General features: G+C 34.7%; 1 protein-coding gene and 1 long non-coding RNA gene across 2 annotated transcripts; one reads left to right on the top strand and one right to left on the bottom strand.

Annotated features, from left to right (window-relative positions):
• Nucleotides 1-9,035: 9,035 nt before the first annotated feature.
• Nucleotides 9,036-22,289, bottom strand: LOC136037193 (uncharacterized). Its single transcript, XM_065719772.1, has 5 exons — nt 22,152-22,289; nt 19,122-19,224; nt 15,112-15,306; nt 12,847-13,046; nt 9,036-9,291 (listed from the first exon to the last, which is right to left on the bottom strand). Exons 2-5 carry the CDS (start codon nt 19,222-19,224, stop codon nt 9,136-9,138), a joined length of 654 nt encoding a protein of 217 aa, XP_065575844.1. The 5' UTR covers nt 22,152-22,289; the 3' UTR covers nt 9,036-9,135.
• Nucleotides 19,223-23,571, top strand: LOC136037194 (uncharacterized). The gene is made up of 2 exons (XR_010619881.1): nt 19,223-19,396; nt 20,590-23,571. It is a non-coding gene; the product is annotated as an uncharacterized LOC136037194 (long non-coding RNA).
• The last annotated feature ends 393 nt before the right edge of the window (nt 23,572-23,964 follow it).

Here is a 23,964-nt window from a genome sequence, read left to right as displayed (position 1 = left end):
CTTTCAATCGAGGGGGCACAGGATTTTTTAGTATTATTTAAAAAAACAATGAAAAAATACATATGAAAAATTTGTTTTTTTTCTACTGAAAGGGAGGAGAAGCATTAAAACTTGAAACAAGCAGAAATTATTGCGCATATGAGGGGTTTACCTCCTCGTAATACCTCGCTCTTTACTCTAAAGTATTTTTAGTAATTTCAACTATTTATTCTATGGCCTTTGTGATTCAAGGGTCATTCTTAAGGAATTGGGACAGAATTTAAGCTTTAGTGTAAAGAGCAAGGATCAACGAGGGTTGAACTCTCTCATATACACAATAAGAACATACGAACATAGAAGTTCGTTATATAAGTTAATTTGTAAATTACATCTACTTTTTACTAATGAAAATGTTTATAAAAAAATTTAAAGTTCTAGTTGCCTTTTTAAGTAATCAAAAAATTGGAGGGCAACTAGGCTTCCTCCCTCTCTCCTTTTTTCCTCAAAATCTTCCAATCAAAACTACGAGAAAGCCATGTAGCCAAAAAAAAACAGTAATATGCAAATTTCGTTTTAATTATTTATGTGCAGAGAGCCAAGATCAAAACATGCATTAACTAAAAAACGTCTAGAAATTCAATAAAAAAACAAGTTTTTAAATGAAAGTAAGGAGCAACAATAAAACTTAAAATGAACAGAAATTACTCCATATATGAAAGGGGCTTTTCCTCCTCAATGCCCTGCTCTTTGCACTAAAGTTTTTTACTGTTTTAAGAAATAGATTTAAGAGAAAGGTTCAAACTTTAGCGTAGAGAGCAGGGCATTGAGGAGGAAAAGCCCCTTTCATATACAGAGTAATTTCTGTTCATTTTAAGTTTTAATGTTGCTCCTTACTTTCATTTAAAAAACTTGTTTGTTTTTTTTATTTAATCTTGTGTAAAGCACTTACATAAAGTATTGCAATCAAATAGTCTCTGATAATAATCTACATGGAAAGCAATTATCCTTTAAGAGTATTTTATATTAGATGAAATTATGAAATGCCATTTAGACTTGTGTTTTTATTCAGAAAAGAGCATCAAAAGGGCACATCAGCAATTTCTTTGGAATGGTTTACCATATCAAGGTGAAACTTCTAGGGTATCATCAGGGGGGTGTTAAGCTGACCAAAAGACAATATGTAAATGTTACTATTGTTATTAATACTGCTGCTATTTCTATTATTACTGCTACTAGCACAACACTACAACTGCTACTACTTCTCCTACTACCACCACTACTACTATGATATTATTAAAGCTAAGACAATGAAGATGAAAATTTAAGAGAATATTGAAAATAAATTTGAACCAAATAAAAAAAAAGACACAATCTGCATGCAGATCAGCAAAAGAGTGTATCTCAAGAAAAGATTTGGGTATTAAGTTGGAACTTCTAGAAAATACTTAAAGGGGAATAATGATTGACCAAAAGGCAATACATGCACACTACTGCTAACACTGCTACTACTACAGCTGTGACTACTACTTCAGCCACTACTTCTATTACAACTACTTGTAAGGCTAAGAGCATTAAGATGGAACTTTCATGAAGTATATGAATATACAGATTATAAAAAGGATATATCAGCCATGTCGTAGCAACAGCTAATTGTATTAAGGTGAAACTTTCATGACCTGATGAGAGTGATGTTCAACTGAGCAAAAATACCACTACAGTGACTACTATTACAACTATGCCTAAGGGTATGAAGATGAATTTTCAGGAAATCTTGAGGGGGGAGGTGAACTGAATCAAAACATGCTATCTGTATGCAGGTTGTCAAAAGGACATATCAACAATATCTTAGGAACAGCTTGATATGTGATGTTAAATCTAACAGGGCTTGTTGTGGGGGATGTCGAACAAATCAAAACACAAGATTTGCATTCTAATGCTATTGATTCTATGCATACTAATACTACTGCAACTACTACAGCTACTATCATTACTGCTGGACAGGGAATAGAGATGCTTAAACCAGTGCATAAAAATATCAAGCTCAAATTAACCATATGTTGAATACTAAATATCAATGTTGCTAAGGCAATTTCTTAAAAAATACTACTAAGTAATAATTTAAAAAAAAAACTGAAAAAAAGAAGTGCTGTTGAGCAACAGCAATCATTCTCTTATTATTCAACTGACTTGTTTCATTTTTACTTGGCCAATTAAGATCCACTGCAATATACAAAATTTACAATCTAGTATCAGAAAGTTTAAGACATATCTTTATATGAAAATAAGCAATTGCATATTTCTGTTTTAACAGGAGTTTAAATTACACAATGGACTCATATCAAGAATTGGGAAAATATACTGATTCTAGCTGTGATTTCTATTTTATGAAAAACAATAATTACAACAAGACATTATATAATTTTGATTGCAAATGATGTAAGCATGACACAAGAAACAGGTCAAGCAACTTCTTTATATCACAGAATTAGCTTTGGTTGCAAAATATATTTTAGCTATATTTTATTTATGTAATTAGTTTGTATTTTGGTTTGGTTTATGCAAACAAATTTGGGCTATATATTTTCACATTAGGGAGGGGGGGGGGTAAAGGATAGCATATATTTAGTAAAGGTTAGTTTACACATTTAATATATATGCTATGCTTTACCCCCACATCCTAATGTGCGAATATATAGCCCAAATTTGTTTCTAAACTATTGTATATTCATCATACTTTGTTTCATTTCATTAGCATTAATCAAACTTCACTTCCTGAGTGTCTATTATAGGCCTATAAGCAATAAGTACCCTCAATTCATTATCCTATTCCTAGTCCAAAGAGCTAGGCTTGGTTTTAACAGCTGTATGTGTTGCAAAGCTCATAATTAGGTTACTTAGGAATACTTCTAAGGAGATGCCATTACTTTGATTATTGTATCTCCTACCTCTATTTCTTTGTCCCTTCAGAAAAGATATTTTGAGGTTATATCTGGCTATTTCATGGACCTTTAGGAGGGAGCAGAGAGGGGGGGGTATTTTCAAAGTTGAGGCTGTTATGCTTAGAAAGATCATATAGTAGGGGACAAAATGGGGTAGGCTAAAATTGTAGTTTTGTTGCTCTTCTGAAGGAAACACTCTGTCTAAGCAATTAAACACTGTCTAAAACAAAAAGAATAAAATTTTAATTAAAGATGTGGATAATAGCACCTTAGAAGAAAATACAGCAATACAATCAAAATAAAGATGCTGCATAATAGGCCTATGAAGTGAGGATTAGGCTACTTGGTGTTATCTTTGAGTAGGCTATTGTATATATCCTGAAACTATATCTAGGAACTCCAGGCAATGATCATTACATTGAGAACAAGCAACAAATAATGAATTTAATTAGCTTAAATTACAGCTTTGAGCAGTCTAAGGATTTTTAGATTGGCACTACTTTGTTTTATTGACATCTTTACTTCAGAAGAGTGGTTAAAGGCAACTTTACTTGAAATCATATAATTCTTTCACTACTACAGTGTTTTCTTCACTAGATCAGCACCTCTAGAATATTAACCTATTTCTGTTTATGATGGTTGATTAATTTCGCCTCATTGTTTAAATATTGAAAAAGTTTGCCTTGTCTCTCGCCATCTCAAGGGTATAAATATAGATGGCAGTGGCAGAAATTCAAGTGTCTCACCAGTAGGCAAAGTTGGTTTTGAATTGAAATCAACTCATAAACCAGAATTGTATTAAAATGATGTCATTTCACTTGTTGATACATATTCTATCATCCATCCTAGGGCAGAACTAAGGTAGATAGGTATGGAGTAACGATAGTTCAAATGAGCTTTGCCTTACTCAATGAAGCTACCAAAAAGCCAGAATAAACTGTCTAAAGGGTTTTTTCACGAGATTTCTGGAGATACTTTCCTGCTCGATCGTACATCTCGTAAACTACTAGGAAGCAAAAATATGAAATTGGCAAACTAACACGATTCTTGGATACAAAAATTAGTGGAATACATCTGTCATACCGTAAGGTCTGAATAAATTTAACATGGACTTAGGTAATTCAAGTAGCAGGTGTTATGGATGATACAATATACAATTTACCCAAGCATCTGGATTTTCTGGATTTCAGAATTTGTATTCAGGACCACTAACTAACTTGCCTGTACTTTGGAATACGAGTCCCCCCTTTTCATTCATGCCACGATAATCTTCCTTCCTAAATACAGCCGTTTTATTGAGTTTCAATGTGGCCATATACTTTCCTGTTCTTTGGCCTGTTTGAAAACTACACTATAAATGTGGTTTCCAGCTTCAGTTTTTATGAACCGTCTGGATCCCCTTTCCAAAAATACAGAAATCGTTTCTAGTCACAAAAACCCAAACTGAAAGTTATTTCTGTCCGTCTTCATCTGCGAAAGCACATGGAAAGTCATTCCAGCCTTTCCAAGTCGCGAAAACCGCCCTTAAGTATAAAACCCAAGGAGCTAGACATATGTAACTTTTTTCGACTCTGGTGTACCAAATTGACGCCAATTTGAAATGAAAACAACGTCAATTTGAGTTTGAAAAATTTTCCAGTTTTTGGTGCCGATTTACAGAAATGGCTTCGAATTTAATCGTGATCATAAAAAAAAGAAATCCTCATAATTTTTCTTTTCTTCAACTGGAAAATGGAAAGAACTAAATAATGATAGCAATAAATTAAATATTTAATAATAAAAGAACTTCATAATTTAATAATGAAATAGTTCGAAATTTAATTAAGAGTTGTTTAGTAAAAAAAATTAGGTATTAAAAATTTTAATAAGAAAGGAACTAAATTATAACTTGAGGTCAACCATGCCACTATTGATAACTTACAGCTAACTAATGTTTTCCATGATGTTTAGTTTGAAAATATCACGCAAATGGCGGTGCTTTTCCATTGCTATCGTTTGCCCGTTGAGCTGCTAAAATCTGTGCCCGAAAAAAGCTACATGCGTCCAGCCATCAACTCTCTTACAGTCCAAGTAGCTTTTTTAAATACGAGAATGTCTTTCAAGGACTTTGAAAGTTAGAAGGTAAATGCCACATAAAGTATCAAAACCAATAGAATGGGTTAGTTCCATTGTCATTGTTAAGGAACCCATTGGTAGTGTTTGGTTGTGGCTGGACCCTAGAAGCCTGAGCAAGTCTATCAAGAGACCATTCCATCCAACGCTGATATTCGTAGATATTTCCATAAATGTGTAAAATCCACGAAATGTTTGAAGCTTGATGCACGGAATGGATACTGGACCAGGAACTCGAAGATCGGTCACCTGATCTAAATGTTTTTATCACAGTATTTGGAAGTGCTAACTTTAGTTGATACTTCTTTGGCTTAAATGGCGCTCAGGTTGACTTCCAAGGAAAAATGGAAGAAACATTCAGTGAGCTTATCAAGAAGGCAGGACAAGTCTCCTTATTTATGACATTGTAGTTCATAGAGCAATTGATAAGGAACAAGATAGCATTGAACAAGTTAAGCGGAAACGAGGTATTCGCTTCACAAAAGAAAAAGTACATCTTTGGCAAGAAGGAAATCTCATAGTTTTGGGCACATATTGATTTCACAAGATATGGTTTTAGACCCAAAAAATGTTCTTACCATTCGTGAAATGCTTAACCTTATTGGACCTGAAAACCTACATTCGCTATTGGATATGATTGGCTACACTGAAAAATATATTCCAAACCTGGTGACCTTAAACCATCTTTCAACTCTTTTGAAAGAAGCTACAACTGACGGCGGTTTTAAGTGGACGTCAGAACATAACAGAGCGTTCAACAGGATCATGGACAACATTTAGAGAAGTGTCAAGTAATTCAACCTTAATTCTGAGGATATTCTGCTGAAAGCTGACACGTCAGAAGATAGCCTTAAAGCGACATTGACATGAAACGGTGGAATCTGTGCTTTTGGATCAAGTTTGATGACATCAGCCGGAAAAATTATCACAAATTAAGAAAGAAGTTCTCGTCATTGCAGTCGAATGGAAACATTTCCACCGACGCGTATTTTGGTGGCCAGTCAAGGTCTTCATAGATCACAAACCACCTGGATCCATCGTACCTTGAGGCATTTTGACTGTACTTCCACGGCTACATTGTCTGATGTTACAGATAAAGATGTACAGTTAAACAGTCGTACGCATTCCTAGAACAAGCATCCCTGCGGCAAATGCTCAAGTAATATCTACAGAGTTGATAGTTTGGTAGAGGCATTTGCGCCCCCCCCTCCCCCACCCCTCCGACTAAGAAAAACCTAGATTTGGCACCAAAAACTGCAAATCCCTTCCATCCTACAAAAGAAGATTCAAAAACACTTGCAGCAGGGTAGCTAAAGACTCTTAATTTTATATTTAACAGTTACCAAAGGGAAACAAATCAGTCTAGAAAATAAGATGACCAATCTTTCACTAGTCCACTATCGACATACCGGGAACTTAAGGAAAGAAAATTAAAGTTCGACACACTAGGCCGTCACAAATTGGCGGGGATTTTTTGAGGCAAGCTAGAATGTGGCGGTCACCTACATATCCTCTTTTATACTACTTACAGTGCGAGAGCAAAGTAAGATCAATTCAAAAATAGTAACAACAATAAACATTATCTTTCAACTACAAGCCTGCTTTATTATTAAGTTTCTGTACTAACTTATTAAACCAAGCGTAAAAGCAAACAGAGAGAAAAGGTAAAGTGAAACTCATCGCAATTTCTTTTTTTTACTGACCTTATTTTAAAAACCGAAAAAATGCTTTTGCAAATAAACGCAACTAGTTTTGTAATTTAAATCGATAAATACTAATAATTGTTCATAGTTTCACAATTCTTCACGGTCATCAGGAGTCAAAGATGCACACAATGCCTTTATGTGTACGAAATTTGTAAGAAAGAGGGTCAGGCCAGGCCCTAATTTTGAATCCACTAATTTTACTAGAAAGGAACATCAGATCCAAAATAAAATATGTGGGAAGTAAGCGCTAGGCGCACAGGTTGTGCCTTTAATGGCCCGCACTTAATCCAATCTGTGTTTCTATAAACCTAATGTTAAGGTCGGTAGGTTGTTCATTCAAAGAAATGCGGTCAACAGCTACAACTTTGTGTCGTGTGTACATGTTATTTTGAAACTATGTGAGAAAAAGGCTTAGTTTTTGTCCTCTGCACCTACAAGAACAGCTTATATGATCTCAATTAAATTGGCTAAGTATCAGAAAATGGACATCGTGTGGCCCCTTTTTGGGGTTTGAGCCCAAATCGAAAGATATTGTGTCTTGTTTTCCCCTGGAACTGTGACTCATGGGTACAACAGGCTTTTGGAATGGTTCGTGGGGGAATTTAATCAAGATTTCGAAATGGATCGAAATAAATAGGCCATCTTTTTTGTTTTGCTGTGAATACAAAGAACAAAAATTTCTATATAATCTCCCTCTTTTGTTACAAAAGATTTTCCAGTGGATTTGCAACTTTTTGATAAGGTTTTTAAGAGAATAGCCGTAACTCACATAGAGCATTAAACAGAAAAACTTCCCTGAACAGGCTTGGAAAAGATTCAAGCTTTTCTTTTCCAAACTATTAAACCGACCAATTTCAAGTGATTGAATTTCTTCTGTAATTTCTGCCATGATTTCCAACGAATTTTAAATAATTTACCAATATTTTTGCTTCTCTTAAGCTATTTTTGACCACAACTCTTCGAGCTAGCTTTCAGTGTTGAACACAAATGAGATTCACCGGTTATTTTTGACGAAAAACTCAGACTGCTGTGAAACTAAACAATTATGACTTGGGCGGCTTTATCTGGTGCTGTCAAAGTATTCAGTAGCAAAACCCATTCAAGCAGTTGAGAACAGAAATGCAGATATGAGTTGATTTTTTTTTTCAATAAGGCTATTATAAACAGATTTATGAGCTGCCAATTTTATATAGTGTAAAATGTTACCGAGAACCAAGGGTTTTTCAAGCTTACTTTTCTCTGTCAAGCCTTTCGAAATTCCTTAAAAAAAGACATCAAACGTGTTAGCAGAACGGGTCCTGGCCCTGAGAGTAATCTTCATTCCCTTATTGAATCACTAATAAAAGCATTGTTTTGGTAAACCTTCTTAATTATGAGCTTTTAGTTCAAATTAAAATTTTTAATTCTTACTTTGAACCCAACCGTTCATTCAAATGGTTCGTTATTGCCAAGTTCAAAGAAAAGTAAGCGGCTTAGAGTTGTGTTTTGTTCTTCTCTGTCTTCAGCATGTTTTTGTTAGTTAGTTTAACAGTAAAAAAAAGAAAGAAAATTAGAGTTTCTTATGGAAAGGTTTGTTGACACCGCAGTCAATTTAACTGAAATTTTCAGATTTTATGGTTCTATTTGCACCCCAGTTGTATTTTTCTTTTCTGATTTGCTAGTCTTCTTCGAAAAAAAGATTATAACAATTGAAAGTTGCATATTTTCGTTGTGCAAAATTTCTTTTTGTTTTTGCCTTGCCATCATAAAAATATTAAGGCTGTGTCGCGGTTCCGTCTCATCGAGGCTCCTTTCATATTTAATGAATTAGCTGTTGAGAATTGACATACTTCCGAAATCAGTTAGTTTTTGTTGTTAATGATCTGTTGTATTGGATTTTGGATTGTAACTAAAGCTGTTTTTTCATTTTGTGTCGAATTTTTTTATGCTCCATAGTCTTGTCTTTGTCTATCATTACTGTGTAAAATTTGAATAAAATTGAATAAAAAACAAGCAGAACTTCTGCATGACATCCACTTCTGCAACACTTCTGCTATATACTGCTTTATAATGATTTTAGTAAGTGTCAATTTATCTTGAAACACTTTAAAAATGAGTTCTCAAAGAACCCCATAATTTGTCCCAGAGAGTAATAGAGCTCCACGGAGCAATGCCAGAGAGCCACTGGTATAGATTATAATATTCATAATTCCTCTGCCGCTCAAAAAAAAAAAAATAATAAAAAAAATAACGCAGCTTCTTTATGTATGTCCGGATTTAATCTACCGAACCCGGATTGAAAATCAAACAGAACCAAAAATTTTTTAAGAAATAAAAATTCGTAAGGTTTAATTACAAACTTTTGAATAAAATAGCAACAGATAAGAAACATACATAATAAATATTAAGTTATCTCCTTTTTAAAGAGGGAGAGTCGGGTTTCGTGATTTGACGTATTCCAGAAGTTCATCTGAATCTTCACAGATGAATGGTTTTTCGTGGTCGCAAGCAACATCGTGCCACTTAATTCCGTCATTGTAGAAGTTGTTCAAAATAGCCAGACATGGTTCTCCTTCCTACAAAGCACAAAAAATACAAGTTTAAAAAAATTTCTTATGAAAATACTATCCAAAATCATTTAAAAAAAGGAGATCCATATTAAAACGTGAGACAAGAAGACCTACAGTTATATAATAAATCATACTTAAGTGAACAGGAATAATTGTGAATGTATAAAAAAAACAACAGAAATTAAATTAATGGTCAAGGCAAGTTTAAACGAAAAGAAAATACTACCAATAAAAGTGGGGCTGCCACCCCTCAAACCCTGTAAAAGCTAGAATGTTATTTACACTTAAACAATATATTTATCTAGAACATGTTTTCTTTGTCAATACAATAATAAAAATAAATAGAACTCAACTTCCGAGAGCTCTTTTTTATGTATCAGTAGATTTTAAACAAGTTTAGTTTGCTTATATGTAATATTTTTTCATGAAAATCAAAAATGACTGTTTTGAGAATTTCTTCTCTCCTGTAAGCTTGATTAGGTTTTTTTTTATATGGTGAATAAACACAAACCGTTCGGGATACATCATTTTTAGTAAAAGGCAATCGACACTCAAGCTTCGAAGGTTTGAAAGTCGGGGAAAGGGTAGGACCATTCTTGTTCGTGGTAATTTCTATATGTTTTTCGACTCATTTATTCTCCTAGTAATTACAATTATGTATATGTTTGACTTAAATATTCGCTTTAATTTCTATTCATTTCACATTTTGTTCACTGAATCCAGTAATTTTTATTAGTTACATGTTTTATCTACTATATGACAACTTTTTGCTCGTGTAAGGTATTTTTGTTTCGTGCATTGCTTATCTTTGAAAAATCTTATCTTGGAAAACGTTTCCTTGGATTAATCCTCACAGCCGCCTACAATATACCAAGTCAGGTACTAAAAAATTGTTTTCAATCTCATTTGAATCAGTATTCATTTTTGAACAAACTTATTTATATAGCTTGGATCTCAGACCAGATCAATCGGTATTGTAATCAATTATTAACAAAAAAAGGGTCTACAACCGGTAGAAGTCTCCAATCCGGTTTCCAAGACCTTAAAACAAAACCTAGCCTATAATTTAGATACTGACTGAAATCCAATTTATCCTAGGTCTATAAAGCCACATTTTAAAAGGGCTAACACTTATGATAGCGAAAAAGAGAAAAAATATAAAAACAGGATAGGCATTAAAAAATAAATGGAAAAATGGATAAACGACTGAATAGTAAGAAGGGAGAATCTTTAATATTTTCAATGGCTCATTTCAGAACAGTCGGCAAATCGTCAAGACTCATTACTTAATGAAACAAGAGCTAAGAGCTCATATGGCACTTGTGACGAGGCAAGAAGAGCTAAGAGCCAAAAGCTCATATGGTATGAGCTCTAACAAAATTCTAAGAGTCAATAGATTGATTTAAAAGGAAAATCAGAGGCTTAATGCCGGTCAGGAATTTAAGATAAGAGCTCTGAGTCACGATGTCCTTCTAAATGTCAAAATTCATTAATATCCGATCTCCCAGTCGTATGTTATAAATACCTAATTTTTTCAAATTTTTCCTCTCCCTTTAGCCCCCCAGATGGTCGAATCTGGGGAAACGACTTTATCAAGTCAATTTGTGCAGCTCCCTGACATGCCTACCAATTTTCATCGTCCTAGCATGTCCAAAAGCACCAATCTCGCCAAATCACTGAACCCCTCCCCCGAACTCCCCCAAAGAGAGCAAATCCGGTACGGTTACGTCAATCACGTATCAAGGACATTTGCTTATTCTATCCACCAAGCTTCATCCCGATTCCTCCACTCCAAGCGTTTTCCAAGATTTCCCCCTCCAACTCCCCCAATGTCAAAAGATCTAGTCAGGATTTGAAATAAGAGCTCTGAGACATGAATTCCTTCTAAATATCAAATTTCATTAAGATCCCATCACCTATTCATAAGATAAAAATATCCCAGTTTTCACGTTTGCCAAGAATTCCGGTTTGTCCCTCCAACTCCCCCCCCCCCCCCAATGTCAAAGGATCTAGTCGGAATTGGAAATTAGAGCTTTAAAGCACAAGATCCTTCTAAATATCAAATTTTATTAAGATCTGGTCACCCTTTTGTAAGTTAAAAATACCTCATTTTCCAAATTACCCCCCCCCCCCCAACTCCACCAAAGAGAGCAGACCCAGTCTGGTTATGTCAGTCACGTATCTTAGACAGGTTTTTATTCTTCCCATCCAGTTTCATCCTGATCTCTCCGCTTTAAGTATTTTCTAAGATTTCCGGTTCCCCTTAACTTCCCCCGCCCCCAACTGCTCCCCCCCCAATGACGCTGGATCTGGTTGAAATTTAAAATAAGAGATCTGAGTTACGAGGTCCTTCTAAATATGAAGTTTCATGAAGATGCGATCATTCCTTCGTAAGTTAAAAATACGTAATTTTTTCTAATTTTTCAGAATTAACCCCCCCCCCAATATAAAAGATCCATTCCAATTATGTAAATCACGTATCTAAGACTTCTGCTTATTTTTCCCACCAAGGTTCATCCCGATCCCTCCAATCTAAGTGTTTTCCATTAATTTAGGTGCCCCCACCCCAAACTCAGTGTCACCAGATCCCGTCGGGATTTAAAATAAGAGCTTTGTGACACGATATCCTTCTAAATACCAAATTTCATTGAGATCCGGTCACCATTCTTAAGTTAAAAATACCTCATTTTTTCTAATTTTTCAGAATTAACCCCCCCCCCCCCCAATTACCCCAAAAGAGCGGATCCGTTCCGGTTATGTCAGTCATGTATCTAGGACTTGCTCTTATTTTTCCCACCAAGTTTCATTCCGATCCCTCCGCTCTAAGTGTTTTCCAAGATTTTAGGTTTCCCCCTCTCAACTCCCCCCTAATGTCACCAGATCCGGTCGGGATCTAAAATAACAGCTCTGAGACACGATATCCTTCCAAACATCCAATTTAATTAAGATCTGATCAACCATTCGTAAGTTAAAAATACTTCATTTTTTCTAATTTTTCCGAATTAAAGGACCCCCCACTGCACCCCCCCCCCCCCAGATGGTCAAATCGGGAAAACGACTAATTCTAATTTAATCTGGTCCGGTCCCTGATACGCCCGCCAAATTTCATCGTCCTAGCTTACCTGGAAGTGCCTAAAGTAGCAAAACCGGGACCGACAGACCGACAGAATTTGCGATTGCTATATGTCACTTGGTTAATACCAAGTGCCATAAAAAGGCTGTTATCACAGGAGTCATGCCTGAGTGACAATACTAGATTCTTCAATTAGCTTAAAAACATCGAGAATATGTTTTATTAAAACATGTTTTTTTTTCTTAAGACTGTTTATTTCCTAAGGCGGATTTTACGTTGTGATGGTACTCCTTATTCCTTAATTTATCGTATCTTTAAGTTCCTTAAGAGCAAGTTTTAACGATAAAACTCTTCATGATAAAAGCCAATCCCAGCTATATCGGGGAGGGTGAGGGGGTTCTCTAAAACCTTAGATTGACACTCATGATGCCAATTAAGTACCCAAAGAGTCAAAGAGTTAGCAAAAGCTTGAGCATTAATGGCAATACCTCTTCACGGTTGTCTGGCTGAGGGCGACCTTCAAGACCAGTATTAGACCAATCCCCAAGCTGACGTTGATTGGTGGGTGGAATTCTTGCACCACTACCAGACCAGAACCATCCATTGACAATAAGTGGCTGAAGGTCTTGACGAGTACATCCGTCAAAATCGCACTTTCTTCCTGAAGTCCAGATGTAACGAACACCACCTAGAAAGAAGTAAAAACAAGATTATTTAATGAAGAGAAAGAAACTGAAGAGGGTTGGAAAAAAAAATGATCCATCACCATCGAAATCACGTCTTTTCTTCATCTCTTTCATTTTTTCCTTTCTATTTGACTTAATCTTCTTAGCAATAATTTTCACCCCTATTCTCACATCCTTAATCTCCAAAACCTCGAAAAACCCATTTTTTCGCCAACATGTTCATCTAAGATCTGGATAAACTAATTCTAAGAGGAGTTTAGCTTCTTTTTGTTACTATATTCTCTCATAGCCTTTGCAGCATTGCCTAGGGCAAAGTTCATCAAAATAATCAGAGCGAGACTAAACGAGACGTGATAACTGAGACTTGTGTAATGTTGAGCATAATAAGCATTGGAAAAATAAACATATCATTTTTAATTCTATTATTTTGCTACTTTATTTCCGGCTTTCCACCTATCACTACAATTTTTTTCTACTCTCTTGGATAGCTCTAAGAAAGTCGATGATGCTTAACTTTAATTAACCAAGTCTAGCAGCTTATCGTAAGTTTGCCTTATGAAAATTTCTTACGATTGAAGCACCAATAAAAACTGAACAAGTCAAGATTCTCTGCGGGGCCTTCTACTTTATGTTTTCGATAAGACAAAAAATTTCGGAATTTCACCCCCGTCCCGGTTTGATATTGCCCAACGTGGCTGAGATCCTTATTCTCTTGTCAAAGTCCGAAGGAATATGAGTATACACTGAACCACTCACAGTTGCTATGTTTTCACAAAACAATTGTAAAGGTATGTTTTATGGATCATAAATTCTTGGGTATTATCTGCAAGTCGAGTCACCATTTGAATGTGTAAATGTGCGCTGTAGCTAGGAACTCTAGCCAGCACCCAAGGTAACCAGACGACTGCGCGAGCAGAGGACCATCTCAACAAGCGTGCTTTTTCGTAGAAGTGTACACAAGGATATACTATTACATTTAATATAAACCTTCCGGAATAAACAGTTTAGATATTTAAAAAAATGACCAAATTGGTACAAGTTGCTTTATTCTAAATTTTTTATTAAATTTCGTTCTACTGGAAATTATTGAAAGTTATTTTTATTGGAAGATCGACGACCTTTTATACTAAAAATATCCCAACCAAGTGCTTTGAGTTTTTTTTTGCAGAACTAAGACAAAATTGTGGAAAGTAATTTTAATCCTAACTTGTATCGTAATCTAAAATTTATATAAGTAGGCTATTTTAGTTTTAATGCCAACCTAAAGCATATAAGTATGCTACGTAATTTTAATACCAGCTTGTACTGTAGCCTAAAGTATGCTTAATGGGGGTTTTATGATAGAGCAGCAACAGAGAGTATTAGCGAGGAGAGTCAGATGAAATGGAACGAGCGATGTAATACTGAAAAAGACCAAAGAGGCGATTAGAAAGGTGAATCTTAGATTAAAATTCAAAATTTATCAAAATCCAATTACTTAGCAGTAAAAATAGAAAATAAATTTATGACAATTTCTTGAGCTATCTTTGATATAATGTTTCATAGTTTAGGCTTACAATAAGCCGTCTTGCAACCTAGAGAAGCATTTAATCGTACTTTTTGGCAGTTTAAGCCAAAAAAAAAAGTTTATTCATTGGATATATTTGTCCTTTCTTGCTTGGTTTCTGCCTAAAATTTAGCTTTTTTTTGCTTTTTGTTTATCCATTGATAGAAATTCCGGACGAGAAATCAAAATGTTTGGTACATGTTCGCGTCGTAGTTTCACTGTTTCAATCAGATTTTGTATCCACTTATTTTTCTTTTGTTTTGAACAAACGAGATCGGAACGACAGCCTCAGATACAAAATCCCTAGACTCCTTCAAGTACAATCCAAGCAATATATCTGAAATACCTTCTAAGCCCTTCTCTCTCTGCCAAAGAGTACCTCAAAATCCTCTTTAATGTTTCTACAAATAATTTAATATTAGGAAACCTTTTTCCAGTATATCAACAATATATTTTCGTGCTTTACTTACTTTTCAAATACACGAAGCGATTTTGTTAAACTAGATTACAAAAATACTCACCTCTTGCCATCTGTTGTTTAACCCATTCATTTTCTTGCAAAGTTTCAATTGACACGGCGTCCATACAATGTCTACGGCAGACATTTCTGGCATCAAGCCAATCAACTTCAATCTTTGATGTGGGTCTATGCAACCAACTGAAGAAATAATTATGTTTTGTTCCTTGAGGGTCAGCAAAAGACGCATGTTTGACACCTATAAAATGTTAATTAAATTGATGCTGTAATACAAAATAAACCGTATTATAAATTAATAAAATTAATGCTTTTTTTCAAAATAGAGAAAATAAATTTTTCAAACAAATAAATGCAATTTTGACACGCTTCAACTGGTAAGAATCATAGTTAACAAACCAATTAGGCTATACAAAAAACTAGCGATTTTTATGTTCCTTCCGTAAAATCTGAAAGCTATACATTTATTGCTACAAATCAAGGTATTTAATTACAAATAATTAAGCTTCTATTTTTTTTAAAATAACTTTTTGGAGTGAGCTTAAATATTTAAGAATGTAATTTTTGAAAATTGAGCTCCCGGGGATCCTGCATACGACTTTAAAAAGGAAAATAATCCAGGTTTGTAGATATTTTACTGAAATAGCGAAGAAAGGAATTTTTTTTGGGAGGGGGGGAGGTAGAGGAGATAGATTATTATTATATATGTTATTTTTCTGTGATGTGTATAAGAGGATACTGTATTGTATAGCCTTGTTAGGTTTATAACGATAAAGAAAAAGAAAATAGTGTGCATGACATTGATTTGGTAAGGAAAGGAAGAAATCTAAGTTTGTGCTCTTTTTCTTGTTGTTGTTGTTTTTACCGGGAGGAGAAAGTAGATGTTTTTACTATATTAGGATTTGAATTTTCGAATATTGTGCTGTATGTTCTGTTCAGCTTATAATATATCTATCTATCTATTTACCCAACTATGTAGGTCACTAAAATACGCCACAGTAAGATGATAAAACCAGTAATTTTATTAATATTTTCTTAAGATTTTCATAAAAGCCCAGAAACTGACAAAATTAGTAAGCATAGTGAATTGACACGTAGGGTCTTGAAGCCTCCGCTCAAAGATTTCTAAACATGTTGAATTTAATGGCGTAAGTTTATCATGATCTCATTCTTTTTGGGTTGTCCCCCTCTATTTAAAAAAAATTCAAACGCCTTTGTGTTAGAGTACTGGATTCTAAATTTGGGATCAGCATGAAAAGCAGCTTCTTTGATGTATATTTTTACTGTAATTCCTTGTTTGGGCCCACATTTAAGTCATGTTTTCGTCGTCTATCGGATTTAGACCAAAGCTCTAAGTATTTCACTAAATAACTGACTATCATCTGACTGAAAATGTACATAGAGGAAAGAAAAAACAAAAAGAAAATTCAGAACCAAATAAGTCTCAATGCAATGTTACACACAATGAAAGCACAGAAAATATCACAATGTATTGACGAAATGCCAGCGGAACTTTGCATATGGGCTTAGTGTGTGTGACTGAACTGAGCAAACAGTTAAACTATTAAAACTAGAGAGGTAAAATTTTCACAAAAATATATGAGCTAAAAAAATTGCTGTAAACTAGAAATTCCTAAAGAAGCTCACTGGTAAAGTCGAACTGGGAGAACTCGGCTTAGAATGACTACCATTCTTGGGTCCAAGGTCTAAGTCACTGGCCGTAGCGAGCGGAAGGAGGGAAAAATGCAGAGGCAGAAGGCCTAAGCTACCGCTCATGGTTCTTGCACTAAATAAACAAAATCTCCATGAAGTTGGCTTTCTGCTAGAACATAATCCGGCTTGCTTCGGCCACCTGTCTTTAATTTTGCGGGTCGCTTTAGAATTGACACTAATCAATTATGGCAAAGTACTTGCACTTGATAGGTAATTTTCTAAATATTTCGGGTGTTCGTTTGACAGCTGTCATCAGTCGAGAAAATATCAAACAAATAGAGAATCAGAAGTTTTCCTAAGACATAATGTAAACAATCGTAAGCCTGGTCTTCAGTATTGCCAAAGCCCGACCAATTTTGTGCCTTGTTTTTGGACTTTCGAACCTGTATTTATATTTTAAGAGTTCCATATGTTGGTTTCAAACAGTTCGTAGTAACGAACTGCAAATAAGGATCAACCCGGCTCAATAGTAACCGAAACTCTGAAAAACAGAATTTTGATACCAATAGATATATCAAAACAATTGGATTTTTATAAGTTTTATTAAGTTTAGTTTTATTCATCAAAGGTTATGAACCTCAGAAAATTTGCCTGATTTTTGAAGAAAGGGGAAACACCCCGTAAAATTCATAGAATCTTAATGAAAATCAAAATCACAACATCAGATTCAGCATATCAGAGCATCCTGCTGTCGAAGTTTCAAGCTCCTATCTACAAAAATGTGGAATTTCGTACTTTTTGTCAGAATAAAAATTACGCAAGCGTGTTTATTTCTTTGTTTGTTTTATTTCCCTTGGGTGATTATATGAACCCTGTGGGCCTAGAACATCAGGAGAGGGTTCATTCTAACGAAAATTAGGAGTTCTAGTGCCATTTTTAAGTGACCAAAAATATTGGAAGGCAACTAGACCCCCTCCCCCGCCTCTTTTCCCAATCCATGGGGAGGGGGATTTTTCCATAGAGGTGGAGTCAGATTTCCTGGCATAGAAAAACTTTAGCGTGAAGAGCAAGGTGTTGAGGAGGGTGCAACCCCCCTCGTTTCCGTAATCATTTATGGTCGTTTTAGTTTTAATATTGCTTCATACTTTCATTTGAACAAAAAAAAAATTATTTTTTATTTAATCACATGGATGAGTCTACGTAAAATTGGCAATAATTTTTTAATGAACAACGTTACATCAAGCCTTTTCGGCGATAATTGACAGCGACTGTTATAAACAATTCTCCATATGTCTTAGGAAACAAGTTTTTGCACAAAAGTAGCTATGTTTTTTAGGACAGTGGGATGGTAACGTTAAAGCTGGACTTTAACGCTAATTAACGATGCTGAAACAAATGTTCTTTTTACTTTAAAAGAAAATATAGATATTCAGACACCACTAATTTTCAATTCTACCTTATCATTATAAGAATACACTACTTTACAATTATGCAAGCGAATTCTACTGACATACAAGTTAACTTTAATGGCAAGTAGGTAAACACTTCAGAAACATCTACTGCCGAAAAATTGACGTTGCTGTTGTTGATTTTTTGCATCCATCTACTTAAAATAGATAATTCCACTAAAAATTGATTCCCTATTGAAAGCTTCAATATCAAAGCAAACCAAGTCTGTTCTGTTTCGTGAATACTAAAATGGTGACAAATTTTGTATGAAGTTTTGGCAAGTCTTACAAATTTTGTCTCACGTCTAGGGGATCAAGCTGGAACTTTCAGCAATTTTTTGGGGGTGGACAAGGGTATTTCAAATGTTGTATTAGGAGGGATGGGGCTGCCCTGTCGTCTGACAGGTTGTGCTGTTCATTCTGCATCAGTAATGTTAGCGCTCTAAATTGACCATATTCAGTTTTAGGACAGAAGTAAACCAAATCCACTTTTTTTCATTGTTCTTTATTTGTTACAACCAGTTAACACATTTCTTGCAAATCCCAGGTAAAATTGAATAAAAAGTAGGACAGAGCTTAGCCATGGACGTAGCTAGGATATCTTTCCTTAAAAGAGGTGGGAGAGGGGCAAATTTGCTATCTTCTGTCAAAGCTTGGCTGTATGCTTACTTTTAAGGGTTTAGTTGGGGACACAAAATGATCTAGGAGGGACAGTGCTTCCAGCTGCACCTTCGATTATAGCCAAGAGGAAGTGAATTCATTTTTGTCATTTAAATTCAAGGGCCTTCATTCTTAAAGCTGTTTTTCTCGAATTATACCAATTTAATGCGAAGTCCCCCTTCAAAATAGCAGCTCTGGTGGCTCATCTTTTTAAATACTATCTAGGGTTTGTATAGCACAAGTGATCTTTAAATACTAGGCATATAAACAAATAATTATAGTAGCGAATACTTACGATTGACACAGTTTGTAGGGTCTGGTAGCGCTAAAACTCGTTGCGCAGCTGCCTGTCCAACAGCCACAGCAAGTAAGCATGTCACTGCTAACAAAGGCCTCATCTATAAAAAGACAAAATTACTAAGCACTAACGTCATCACCATAGCAACTTGAAAGTTGATTAGTATGTTAACAAGAGCATGGGATTGGCAAAGTGGAAGGTTGAAGTTCACAAAGTGAAAATTGTTCAGCTTTCACTTTGGTTGAATACCTTCTTAAATTCTTAAAAATACGGTGTGTATTTTTGTTTGAGATTTAGGCAAAAACGGAGAACTACGTATTGAAATGATAACAAGAAATATTATGTGAATAGAACACGATCTATAAACCTCGCAAGGTTTTTCTTTTTCAATCAAATCCCTACTAAAAAAAACTACAATAAAATGATGTTTTGTAGTTTTCCTTGTTCTTGTTGTGACGGTAAAGGATAAAATAAATAGGTATAACTTGTGGTACAATAGACAAAATGTTCCACAAATGAGAGCTTAGTATATAAGTTATACTTGTTTCGAGTTACTATTGCGTAAGCTACTTACGTAAGAATATAAAAGGCTTACGGTTGGTCAGCTAAAAATAGTCCATCAATCAAAATAAAGTTTACAATCTTAGGGATCTTGAGTAAACCAGTGTACTAAGCCTACTTAACCAATGTTATTTAGTTTTAAATGACTTTCGCGGCTGGATATTTTATAGGCATTTACACAAATGGAATGATATCTATTCAAATTAATTTAGACTTGCACCTCACGTGATGCATTACTCTGTCTTGATACAAGTCTTCATTTTTCAATCCTTTCTATTTATTCTTTATTCTGTATTCCACGTTTCATTAAAAGCTCCGAAAATTCTTGTGGTACGTGAATAAAACTTATAAAATGGGTCTAAAGCCCAATTTAGGACACGAGAAAAATTTTTCGAGTTTCCTACACGTAAAGCTTGGAATATTCTGGAAGATGTAGCTAGTCTTCCTTTAAAAGAAAAAAAAATCCAAATCCGGCATAAAGTGAGCTTCTTTTAGTCTTTAGGCCTCAAGCAAGGCAGTATCCAGAAGTTTTAACCAGATTTTTTAAAGGTAGAATTTGTTTTCACAGAAACTTTATAAATGAAGAAGGATTTTGAGTTGGATTTTAAGTTTCCTGATTTTAAGTTGGGGTTTAAATCTAGACCCAGAAGTTTCTTTCATCTAGCAAAGCATATGTTTGAAATACATAAGAAGCTAATGTCCTGGAGGAAGCGGAGGCGTGCAACTGAAAATATCTATTACGGTCCCAGTTTGATTGCAGATCTATCCAGAGAAGTCAAAATTACCCAGCAATAGCTTTCTGAGTTGGTGAAAAGCCGCTATTTTCCGCTCTTACCCTCATTTTTAATCTTTAATTTGTTTTCTTAATCATTATAAGGTTCGTCTCCACTTTTTATTTTTCTAGTTAGCAGTAAATCTTCACCAACTACGTTCTTAACTTGTCAAGATCCGTAAAGACATCAGTGCTAGAGGTCAACATAGAGTTTATGAAATGGACAACAACGAAAACGTAAAATATTTTCAAGTTTTGAACTCTGAAGAGCAAACGTTATTTTTGAAGTAAAATGTTGCAATTTTAAAAATATTTTTTTATTTATTCAGGCAAACAAACTAGGATAGGGAGCAGGTCAAATTGCTAAGATTGGTGTCATAAAAAATTAACTCTTGATAGATCTGTAAAGAACTAGCTTAGCTTAAATAGAACAATTTGGGGTCATTATTCTAGTTTCTAACGAAATGACCACATGTTTGCGTCAATCCAAAACCGGCGAGGAACTCCTTCAATAGATATGGATCATGACTATAAAGATATTTTTTGTATGGAGACCAATGACGAAGATGACACACTTGAGTACACAACTAACAAAATATGTTTTTGTGTCATCACGTTTGTAATGTTTCTTGTGTAATAACGAAAATGTATAGAGGGTCGAGAATTTTTTTTCAAAAATAAACAATCAAAATGCACGTTTAAAAATTTAGAGGGCTATTGCACTTCCTTTTCCCCCAACCGAATTGGTATCCTTGGGTTCGTGATGGGGTTAATTGGGGTCAATTTGAAAATAAAAGAACAAAATGAGCAAATTTCGGAAACAGCCTAGGGCCATTTTCTTGAACAAAACATTTTATTTTGAATAAAACGAAGGAAGAATTTTGATACTCTTGGACGTTCAGCATATGACCTGCATTTACCTGGTACCAAAATCACTTACAATTGGCCGATGTCAATTTTTAGACGGCACTTGTGTATTATACGGCAAACACGCAAGTGCTTCATTGAATTAGAACCTGTTTCTTTGACGATCAATCCTAATGAAATATCACAAACGATGATGAAAATATAAAACTTTAGAAAAAATTTTCCCTATATATTTGCACATTAGGGTGTGGGGGTAAAGTATAGCGGGTCTGCACGCAAAATGTGTTATGTACAAATATTCTGCATATTACGAAGTAAGAATTGTTTTCTAACTTCAAACTGTCCAAATCCTTTACTCTCACCCCCTGGTCTGCAAATATACAGCCCAAATTATGTTTCTAAATACTCTGTCACTTGTTTTTGTCTTGTCTCACGCTAATCTGAAAGAAACTAACGAAGAAACCAGTTTGTTCTCGAGTTTTACACAGCGCAAAATTGAGTATTTACCGTGTAATACACAAGAGCCTTTTGGACAACATTGTTGTGATTGCATAAAAGTAATTGTCAATCGTATGCTTTCACTGGTGGATCCAGGAAGCCCCCCAAGATTTTTCTGGCGCCTTCTTTCCCTGTTTTTTAGAATAAATTTATCGTTTTGGACAATTATTGGCGCCCTTGTGATATTGGACCTCCCCCAATATTTTGCTGTAGATCCGCCCTTTTGTGCTTTGATAAATATACGTTATAAAATTAAACAGCTGACAGTCAAAATTGATAAGTATCAACAGGTCAACACTGCCTATAGGAAACAGTGGTACATATCTTACCTTTACTCAAGAGTTAATACCTTTCTACGTTAACTCACTGATTTAAACTGAAGAATCTGAAGATGTTTTAGTTACATTTCTTGTTCTTCATACCTACTTTCCCTACTACAGTATACCTTAAGGCCGTACATTACGTCATATTGCGTGTATGTGATTTAATTGATGAATATGAGACATAATTATTTTATTAGCTTGTCAAACGCTGCGAAAAAGAAATCAAAAATAGTTGAGTAAAAAGATCAACATTATGTCCTTTTTGACATGCAAGGCTCAAACTTAACCTTAAAAAGAAACGTTTCGCAATGATTTTATTTCTGGGGTGTGTCAAATTCTGAAAGTTTAGAATTAGATTCTCTGAAATTATTGAATTGTATGGTCTAATTATACTTTTCTCTTAGATATAATACGAATAATACAGTAACGCTTGACAAGTCGAAGGAATCGTCTCACCAAAATTAAAAAAAAAATGAAAGAAAACGAAGGTCTTATTGACCTTTCATTTTAAAAATCGACAGAGAAATGGAAACAAAATAAGGTTATTATAATATAGTTTCCGAAATGAATTCCCCAAAACATTAATGATTAAAAAAAAATAGATAAAAATATTGAGTAAAATTTAAGTTTCCAAAATTAACAGGTAGTATAATTGCTTCTCACACTAAAACACTCGACAATTTTAAAAGAGGTAAACGTGGTAGAAATTTTAGTGAAAATGATGAAGCTGTGTCTATTTCTATGAGCCTTAATAACTCCACCAACAATTTTTTAAAGTAAAAAATCCAAAAAGAGTATGTGAAGATTTTCATTGAATTTTTCTTAGGTAGTTTTATCTTTTTATAAGAGTAAATGTGAAGTTTATCTTCCTTTTATTAGCTCAGAAAGCTCTTGAACTAATTTAATTATACTACTACTACTACAACTACTACTAATAATAACTCACTGCAGCACCAAGCCTTCTGAGGCCAACACAGCTACGTACGCTCCTCCTCCAACATAATCTATTCAAGGCCTCCTTTTTTACACCCTCCCAGGAAGTTCCCATTTCCTTTAATTAAGTTCCCATTTAATTTAATTATACTCGCAGAAATAGATTTAAAGTCCAAATTTATACATAGGAAGATCTTTTCAAGGCCCTCTTTCCCTCCTTTCTCCCCTCCACAACATTTAATTTCCATGCATTTTTTTAAAGTCATGGAAGTTTGTGTGCTATAGAATAAAGCCGTCAGAAATGCATCTACTATATAGTAAGAGTTTGACGAGGAACTTCTGACCTTATACTTCCTTTGCTTCTGTAATTACAAGGTTTGAAAGGTTAAAGATATAACTTTGGTCGGAAATACAAATTTGAACTATCCAGATTTTTCTAAGAACCTGGCTCAAACGCTGGAAACAGCTTGGCCAAGGGCTATCTATATATATATATATATATATAAAAACTAAGAAGAAAAAAAATAAAAAAAAATAAAAAAGCTAAAATAAAAAAAAAGAAAAAACTAAAAAAAAAACTAAAAACAACTTACGTGCGGGGGGGGGGGGCTTGGGGGCGCGAAGCACCCCCACCAACTAGGTGTTGGTGGGGCAACTAGTATCTATATACTAGGGTGGTGGTATAGATAGGTGGTGGGATAGGTATGGTATAGATACTATACCATACCTATGGTATGGTATACCATACCGGTGGTATAGATACTAGGGTGGATAGGTATAGGCTAGGTGGTGGTGGTATAGATAGTATCTATACCACCACCTAGTTGCTTGGGGCAACTAGTATCTATATATGTAGTCTCATATATATATATATATATATATATAT

Source organism: Artemia franciscana, chromosome 16, assembly GCF_032884065.1.
Source record: "Artemia franciscana chromosome 16, ASM3288406v1, whole genome shotgun sequence".
NCBI classification, from domain to species: Eukaryota; Metazoa; Arthropoda; class Branchiopoda; order Anostraca; family Artemiidae; genus Artemia; species Artemia franciscana.
The sequence above is the reverse complement of the archived record's forward strand: the minus strand, read 5'-3'. Positions and strand labels throughout refer to the sequence as shown.

Bases quoted from the DNA above. Each gene is read 5' to 3' on its own strand.
- LOC136037193 (XM_065719772.1), bottom strand. From the start codon at position 19,224: ATGAGGCCTTTGTTAGCAGTGACATGCTTACTTGCTGTGGCTGTTGGA. The intron at 13,047-15,111 runs GTGAGTATTTTT...ACTTCTTTCTAG, and splicing joins TAAACAACAGATGGCAAGAG to GTGGTGTTCGTTACATCTGG. The intron at 9,292-12,846 runs GTATTGCCATTA...TGTGCTTTGTAG, and splicing joins AGCCAGACAACCGTGAAGAG to GAAGGAGAACCATGTCTGGC.